This window comes from Odontomachus brunneus, unplaced genomic scaffold (genome assembly GCF_010583005.1).
Source record: "Odontomachus brunneus isolate Ranch 3 - 2012 unplaced genomic scaffold, Obru_v1 Obru_scaffold_067, whole genome shotgun sequence".
Classification (NCBI taxonomy): domain Eukaryota; kingdom Metazoa; phylum Arthropoda; class Insecta; order Hymenoptera; family Formicidae; genus Odontomachus; species Odontomachus brunneus.
In genome coordinates, this window is record NW_022639517.1 from 603,570 (window position 1) to 613,371 (window position 9,802).

The following is a 9,802-nucleotide window of genomic DNA, read 5'->3' on the forward strand; positions in this document are numbered from 1 at the left end:
AAAACGGTCGTGGTCGAAACGCGGTGAGCCGGCGCAAACGGTGGCCAAGCCAGGATTGACGGTCAGGAAGGCTTTGCTGTGTGTTTGGTGGGATTAGCAGGGAATCATCCACTATGAGCTGCTCCCCTACGGCCAAACTCTTAATTCGGACCTGTACTGTCAACAATTGGACCGTCTGAAAAAATCAATCGAAGCGGCCAATAGGAGAGGAATTGTGTTCCATCAGGACAACGCCAGGCCACACACATCGATAGTGACTCGCCAGAAGCTCCGGGAGCTTGGTTGGAAGGTTCTTATGCATCCACCTTATAGTCCGGACCTGGCACCAAGTGATTACCACCTGTTCCTGTCTATGGCGAATGATTTTGCTGGTGAAAAATTCGCCTCAAGAGAAGCTTGTGAAAATCGACTGTCCCAGTTTTTTACCAATAGGGACAAGGGTTTCTATGAGAGAGGCATAATGGAATTACCTTCAAAATGGCAACAAGTTATCGAACAAAACGGTGCATATTTGACCTAACTCGGATCATTCTAACTATGCTAAATAGAACCTTCAATTTCATGCAAAAATAATGGATTTCTTTTTACTACACCTTATATATATTTGTTAAATTTTACAAAACATGTAATAAATATAAAGTAATATTTTTTAAATTTGTAAAATAAGTTATAAAATTATGAATTTCTCGATAAAAAAATTATTTTTTTTATTTAAAATATCTATATATAAGAATAAGCAAATGATTTTCTTATGACAAGAAGAAAATTAGTTTCTTAAAATATAAAAACTGTGTTTAGATAAATATTGTTTTAAACGTAAATAAAATACACATAAATCATTTTATAAATCTAAATAAATTATTTTCTAATATTAAAAGTATATTTTTTGTGTTTCAAATTAAAGTTTCTTATCAGAAAACAATTTATATAAATTTACAAAACGATTTATTTGTATTTTATTTACTTTTAAAATAAGTAAATATTTTTTAAATATACTTTTTTTTGTTTTCGTGCATAGATATATACCATATGTATACAATACAAAGCATTTTTCAGTCAAAGTGGTGCAGTAGGTAAGGTAAACGACTTAAGAATCAGAGGTTCCAGATTCAAATCTCAGCAATGGTAAGCAAATTTTCGAAGTACAATTTAAATTGAATTAAATAACGTGTAAAATAGTAAAGAGGAAAATTTAAGAAAAATTAAAAAAAAAAAGAAAAATGTATATAAATATTTTTTTGTGCTGTCTGAGCAGTGTCAGACTAATACTGGGATATGCAACATTGGACCGATGTCGGTGGCCAGTGTTGGGTCAAATCTGGCACGAGCCATGGACCCAGGTTATCATCTAAATGGAAGCCATTGTGTTGCCAGTATTGTATCAGTAGCTTTTACCAGCATTGCGCCAGCACTGCAAGTCTGGCAATCAGTACTGGCCCATTACTGGGCCGATCGTAAAACCCTATATGGGACAGTGCCTTTTTTCCCACTATGCGGCATGCGTCGAAATGTCGTTTCGTTCAATCATTGCTCAGTCTTCATCATTATATATAATATTTAATACTCTCTCTTATTTTTGTCTTTTTATTATAAGAGCTTGCTGGTTTTTTGATTAAAATCATAAAATTCCTCTCGAAAAAAATAAAAGAGCAAAATAACATACGAGGTAAGAATATAGTAATGATATATATATATATATATATATATATATATATATATATATAAAAGAATTATTAAGTTTGTATTGTTTGATAAAAAGATATGTCTTATTTGTAGTTTGAGCAAAGAACAGAAAGAAAGCTACGTAACCAATTTTGGTAGAAAAAGTAATTAGCCCGTTATTGGTTGTCAGTGATTTACTCGATAGTAAAAATAAAAAAATATTTTTAAATAAACAATTTTTATTATTTATAACATATTTATATAAATAACTTTTTCTTTTTTGTACTTAAATATACTAGAACAAACATTTTTTTCCGTATTTTCGATACGAAATGCATGTCGGTACGCGTATATTGAAAAATCATGTAGTTATATTTCATGACCAAAAACTCAAAATTTTTTCCCGATATTTATATAAACGGGTGACCTTACGTGAAGTTGTTCAAATTTGCAGTAGATCCATATCTTCATTATTTAAGTGATTCGGTTTCGATTTCTATCGAATAGAAACTACTAAATTTTTTTAAAAAGAACCTGAAATGAGAATATCTGATTACCCGTGCATTAACATAAAGGTTAAGTTGAAGTTATAGTATGGCAATCACATTGTAGTGAAACGTAATAAGAGAGCACTCATTTCTATCTAGATAGTAATTAACACTAAACATTTTTTTTAAATAATGCCCAATATAAAATTAATTTAAAATAGAAAAAAATCAGACTAATCTGAATATGAGATTTATTATGTATAATTTGTTTATCGATTTCTGCACGCTTTACAATTTTGTTGTAAATTATTTTATTTACCTTGCAATACGTGGAATGTTGGAATGAAAAGTATGAAAATAATAAAAAAAAAAAAACAAATTCGTTATCTTAAATATATACAAGTTTGACTTATCAGTTTTTTCCATATTTTTAAAAATTGATCATTAATATGGACTAATTATGGTCATTAATATATATGTCATAATACCCCGAACAAAAATTGAATCTAGTAATTGTCTAGTAATGATACAGAAAAGTTGGGTCTTACATCGCTACTAGCTAGGAATATAACGCTCACTTTTCCTAGCGGCTGTACCAGAAAAATTATCTAGTAGCAAGAAAATAATTTGTATACAAGAAAATAATTTGTAACTATAAGTGGTACAGTTACTAGACAGTTCTGATGTCCAATTTCTATTCAGGATTTACCGACGATTTTCTATCTCGTTACTGTGTAATCTTTTTCATCTAGTCACTAACTATATAATTGTTATAGTTAGATAGACCTGACATTCAAAAGACTGAGTAGTATTTAGCCAGTTACGAGCTAGTGACTAACCAGAAAACTTATCTAGTTATTACTATCTAGCTACTAGTCTTGAAATCTGCTCTACTAGATACGTTTTTGCTCGGGATAGCCATAAATATGATCATTAGTATGGAAATCCATTAAAATTTAAAAATCAGTAATTATTATTTTACCGTAATATTTTTTGTATTTTTGTTTTAGATTAAAATTAGATTAAAATTAAATTAAAATTAAATTAAATTAAAATTAGATTAAGATAATTAGGTTATTTATTGACTAGTTAACGAAATAATTCTAAAATAATTTTACTTAAAATTTGTGGATTGTCTACGACACAGGATTTTATAATATTCAGTTGTTTGTAACCTATGCCGTACTTTACCTTAAGTAAAACGTGACATTTTATATATGAGACATTTTATCGCGAATTATAAACTAACTTTGAAGAACGAATAGTGTGTAAAATGTCAGTCATTAAACAGGCACTTTCAAAGGTTATCAGGATGCATAATGTTGATTGGAATATGATACTACAAATTTGTGCTTCATTGTTCAATTTTAAACAATTTCATAATTTCTATGAGAGTCAACCATTTTATACATCCTAAAAATCTAATAAATTCCAACGTTCTCTTTAATCCTAAGATATTTAAAAATATCTGATATTTAAAAAATATCATTTTAAATATCACTTATAGCTCTTTAAAATTCTAAAAAGATAACATTTTATTTATATTCAAAATCTTAAGCTTCACCTCTAATATTTATTTTATCACTCATTGTAAAATAGATACAATTTCTAAGATATTAATAAATGAGTAAAAATTACTCATCTTTATCTTCATCGTACCATAAGTTATTACTACCTTTCTAGTAAGACTTTCAATATTAGTAAAAGTTACTTATGCTAAAGTTAGTTAACTTGAAAAGACTGTTATTTGATGCCGAGGAATTTCAAATTATTGAAACCTAGAGCATTACAAGATATAAGTGCTGTAAATATTTAAAATAATTCTAATCTGATAATTAAAAGGAGTTTAAAAATTGAAATATGTAAACACCCGAAAGTAAACACCCGAATAAATAAATAAGTAACCACGCGTACATTTACATACGTGTATGCGCGCATACACACACAAAGTTGTTAAAAAACTTACTTCAACTTGGAAAGACAAAGTAACTTCGGACATATATTTGTAGGAACTTTATTGTAAATTCTGAATATATTCTTTAAATATTTTTTACATTTTAGTTACATTTTGTATATTTTAAATGATTTAAGCAATTATTATTTTGAATATAAAAACAGATATTTGAATATAAGTTTTTTTTATATCACTTTTATATCACTTTTTGTACAACTATCTGGATTGGGAAAGTTACTTTTTGAAAATAATTTTCTACCATTATTCATTTCTGATACTCATTTTTTAAATAATTTTTAAAATAATTCATTATTATGCAAGAAATAATTGTTATAATTTTTTCACCAAAATTAAAGATGTTCTTTTCAGAATACTATTGTACACCTCATGCGTATATTCACTTATGCAAAGTAACGATGAAAATAACGATTATACTTTTTATTTATCTAAATAATATTGTTATATTATCGTAGGCGTTATATTAATGAAAAAGAAGTCACTGAGTTGTTATTGAAAAAAAATAACTTGTAATTATATTGTAACATGTAGTAACACTTATTAATTCTAATAATTATATATCAAGTATAAAACTTATTTGACTGTTTGTTACTTGATTGTATGTTTGAATTTTTGAAAAAATCAGTAATAATGTACAATTACTCGTAACATGACTGAATTACAGAATAAATGATGAATTATAGAATTAATAATAATGTACATTATTTATATACACGGCATCCCAGAACAACTTTCGAAGCTCTCATGAAGGCATAGTACGGATTGAGGTGAACATAAAAATTCTATATTCTTTCGTAATATTTGCAATTATCGCGATATTAATTAAAGAAGATTTCTTTGAATAATCATGCGAGATATGGTAGATGAACTGTAATAGCGACGTTTGCCATCATATACTTGTACATTATATCAAACTGAACAAAAAAGTCTTCTATCCTTTTCTTAATAACTTTGTAGATTTTTAGTTATTAATTAAATAACATTGATACATTATCGCAAGCAACTGTCCACTAATCTTCTTTAATTAATAATTAAAAATCTACAAAATTAAGATAATGGTAGAGAACATTTTTATTCAGTTTGACCTAATGTACAAGCACATGATGTCAGACGTCGCTACAGTTCATTTACCATATCTCGCGTGATCAATCAAAAAAATCTTCTTTAATTAATAACTCGGTAATTATTGCGAATATCACAAAACGATATAGCTTTTATGTTCACTTCAATCCATACTATGCCTCCATGGGAGCTTCGAAAATTGTTCTGGCATACCCTGTATATTCGTAACATGACCAAATCAGGTGTACACTGTTCTCGTTCATTATTTGCTTTAATCATTTTAATAATTCATGCACCTTTCACATTTTGCATGAAACGTAAAAATCTAAAGACTTTCCAATATCTAAACATTTTTCGAAAGCTTTTGATTATTATAGTTTTCGTGAAATTAAAAACTATTATTTTTGTTGTAATTAAGAAATTCAGAAGTCAGGGAAATGATATTTCAAAGACCTCATGATCTAAAAATTGCAAAACTTTACAGGTCTAACGACTTGCTCTCATAGTGATCAGTATTATAATCGAGTCGTCATGATCATCGATCCCATCTACCTTGAATTGTGGCAGGGAAAGGTGAATCTGGATGATCGCTGCTGGACAATTCCGTAGTACTAGTAGTACGATAGCGGTCAGTATCTGATTGCGTCCTTAAACCTCGATGAAGATCCAAGTCCCAAAGTTGAAGATCATTTTCACGCATCACAACGCCCATGTTCGCTTGATAGCTTGGTGAAAATGTATCACTGCTGGACACTTCCGAACTGGATTCTTGAAGATTCATAGAGAGTTTGTTACCCCATCTTCTTCGCACCCCCGCGACAGGTATGCGTGGCATCGTCTGCAGCATTTCACTGTCCTCCTCCAAATTTTGTTCTTCCTCGTTGGTTTCCCACAGTATTTATCTTCTATGTTCCGCAACCAAACGAAAATCGATATCGACAATTTTTACACGAATTTTTACATCTATACTAGATGTCATATACTTTGATGCTTATTCTATTTACGAGTTTTTATAATTTTCAAACTTTTGTTTATTCCTGTGTTTAAAATGATAGATAAAGTCAAAACCCGATAATATAAAGGGCTAACTTATAGGCTAAACTTTATGAGCCTAAATTTCAATCTAAAACAGTGCGAATCAATAAGATAAAAATTGATTTATATTAAAACTCAAACTGAACATAATATAATCTTATCGTCTTATATCCATTATTTTAAATAGAGATATGCAGATACAACGCGTAAGATCATACAAAAAATCTAATTATAATATTAGAACATATATGACGTCTGATATATGTAGATTTCTATTTGTTATACGACGATCGACGAATTTTCTTATTTTTTTTTCTATACAAAATTCTAGGAAAAAATTGATAAAAATTGATTTCGCATACGGTATTATCTACGTCAATTTAGAATTCGATTATAGGAAAATTAACTGTTTAATAGGAAAATGTTAGTATTTCATTTGTAGTTATTTGTAGATACGCAGATCTCGAACACACGGCGTCCCGCCGCCACTTAGTACGCCCTCCTCCTTCTATAGTAAAAAATCTAATAAAAAATCTAATTGTAGAAATAAGAATTATTTGTAAAAATAAGAATTTGGTTTATATTTCTAACCGTTAGAAGATACGATATGAAAAATAATTAGCATTCAAAGAATCCTGCACCGTACTTATGGGAAAATGTTTTCTTCTGCGGAGTAGAAGTCTAATTTTTTAATATGTTATAGTTCTCGTCATTCTGAACAAATGTCTCAATGGGCACAACTTGATACTATGAGCCGTTTCGGCGCTACAAGTCTTGGTCCAGATTAAACATATAAAAGTATAGGTTTTTAAACTCAACATATATGATCTTCGGTCAAATGTGCATACATTATGTATCTCTCTCTCTTTTTCTCTTTTCCTCTCCCCTCCCTCTCCCTCTTCTTCTTTCTCTCTTTCTCCCTCTCCCCCTCTCCCTTCTCTCTTTTTCTGTGCGTATGTATCACATCAGATAAGGACTTCATAGTTCGTCACTCTTGTAAAGACAAAGAATTTCATATAGATATGCTCACTAATGAATGTTTCTTGAAAGTGAGATTGAATATTCACGTTTTCGAAATGTGACAACATATAAATTATAACTAGCGTGCAACTGTGTTGGAGATGTGTTGGAAACGATAATATTATTGATGACTATATTTTTGGATATTACTGTATTTGCTAATCGAAATAAAAAATTGTTGGATACTGTGTATATGTAGTAAGCGTAATCTGGTTTTTGGAAAACAGAAGACACCAACCAAATATACGATATCCTGATGCATATCTACTTCATTAGATGCTAGTCAGAGACCACTGCAGCAAAATATAAACGACCCAACACTCAGTGATAAGTGATAATGTTATTAATTAACATACACGTGCACGTATGCACATATACACACAATACACGCGCGCACAGGCATACGATACGCACGCACACATGCGCACACACATATACACGCACACACATACACACACACACATATACACGCATTCGACCGAGGGTTATATACAGGGTGTCCTAGGACTACCATGATCACATTTTACGAGAACATAGAATTGAGGATTGAGGTGAGCAAGAAAATCCTGTGCGATATTTTTTGCGATATTCGCAATAGTTTTCGAGAAATTAATTATTTTGTTTGAGATAGTGAGAGCACGGGAATCGGCAGCTGAAAGAAAGATGTCTTCGATCGGCGCGCGATCCAAATCATAATACATCCAAATCGCGACTTGCTGCATTCCTCCGCCCATAGTTACGAGACACAGCAAAGCTTAATACACTAACACATGTGCATGATATATCTGTGTGTCAAATCGACGCTGAATCTAAGAGTGTGTTGCCGTTTCGCTGTTTCACCTCTACATACACGTATGCATCCGGAGCGACACACGCTTCGATTCGGTGTCGATTCGGCACACGGATATGTCATGCACATGTGTCAGTGTATTAAGCTTTGCTGCATCTTGTAGCTATGGGCGGAGGGACGCAGCGAGCCGCAAGTCGCGAGTATCATAGTCGCGCGCCGGCCGAAGACATTTTTTTTCGGCTGGCGTTTCCCGTGCTCTCATTATGTCAGACAAAATAATTAATTTCTCGAAAACTATTACGAATATCGCAAAACAGCATGGGACTTTTTGCTCATCTTAATCCGTTCTACGTTCTCGCAAAGTGTGATCATAGTGGTCTAAGACACTCTGTATATCGAGTTGAAAATATCTATATTTTTACATATATTTATATGTATTTTTACATGTTAAATCTTCTAGGGCTTGTAGTGCGGAAACGGCTTATAAGATCAAATTATGTCCATTAAGACATCTGTTTAGAATAATAAAAATTACAATATATTAAAAAATTAACCAAATGTGCAGAAAGATAATTTTCCATGAGAATGATGTAGGGTCTCTTTTGAGAAAAATATCCATTGATACATGTCGATATAAAATCATTAATGATACTTTCTTATATACACATAAAAGTTATAGTAGTTTGAAATAACTTGGAAAATGAAATAAATACTATATATATGCATAGACGATTTTATATAATATGAGCGAATTTAAGATATCTGAAGAAAGATTAACACGCGAAACCATACAGTATATGAGATTCGTCTAAACTTTTGCTTGTAACTTTTAAACGACTTAACTACAAATAAAACAAAACAAACGATTCTAAATAATTAATAGATTTAAGGTAAAATATTAGTTTTGTTGTTACTCAGTTGTCTAAACGATTATATATATATATATATATATATATATATAAATTTTGCAGTTATAAACAAAACAAAAAATAGTATAAACAACTACAATTCGATTCTGTATTAACTGTGTGTCAATGAACTTTTCATTTTAAGGCTCTTGGCTACGTCTATCTTAATTTATAATGTCAAAAGCAAGCAAATCTGTCCAAAACTCCTGCAAAATACGTCGAAATAAAAAGACATCTAAATAAATTATACTTGCAATCGATTACGCACACCTCCAAATTTCTGCGAATACTTTCCTTTTGCTCTAATAATCAATATATAACCATTTCTAATAATAATTAGAATGAATAATAAAATTAAAGTGATATGCAATCTTCCTTTTTAATATGCATTTCTTTATTATTTTGTCACGTTACTTTTATCGTTATTTATTAATTGTTCGGACAAATTGTTCGGAGTATTTTAGAAAAAATGTTTAAGCAATTGTAGGTGTCATTTTTTGAATATATCTTTATATTTTGACGTATTTTATAAAAATTTTGGCCATGAATTTCCTTCTTTCTGACGTCATCAAACAAGAATGACGAGGAATCAAGAATTTAAAAATCGATTGTGCTATATTTTTTTGTATTATATTTTTCGTATTATATTTTAATATTGAGGACAAAAACAAAATTATTATTAAAAACAGATAAAAAAGAAGTACTAACATTTTTTGCATTCAAAATCAATTTATTAAAGCATCACAGATGCATATAGCAAAGTTCTCAATCTTCCCCGCGTACGTTTTTATGCGTCGTACGAATAGATGTGTGTGTGTGTGTGTGTGTGTGTGTGTGTGTGTGTGTGTGTGTGTGTGTGTGTGTG

General features: G+C 30.4%; 1 protein-coding gene across 11 annotated transcripts in view; it reads right to left on the reverse strand.

The window, feature by feature from the left end:
* LOC116846693 (ecdysone receptor) overlaps nucleotides 1-9,802 on the reverse strand; it is a 538,347-nt gene that overhangs the window by 199,749 nt on the left and 328,796 nt on the right. The window contains exon 2 of one of the 11 annotated variants that reach the window (XM_032820876.1): nucleotides 5,737-6,089. The exons of 9 other annotated variants lie outside the window; for them this stretch is intronic. In XM_032820876.1, the coding sequence (XP_032676767.1) occupies nucleotides 5,737-6,031 (295 nt within the window). In that variant the 5' untranslated portion in view covers nucleotides 6,032-6,089. Of the gene's footprint in view, nucleotides 1-5,736; nucleotides 9,759-9,802 lie in introns of those variants that run through there. One more of the 11 variants, XM_032820877.1, reaches the window with a different exon arrangement.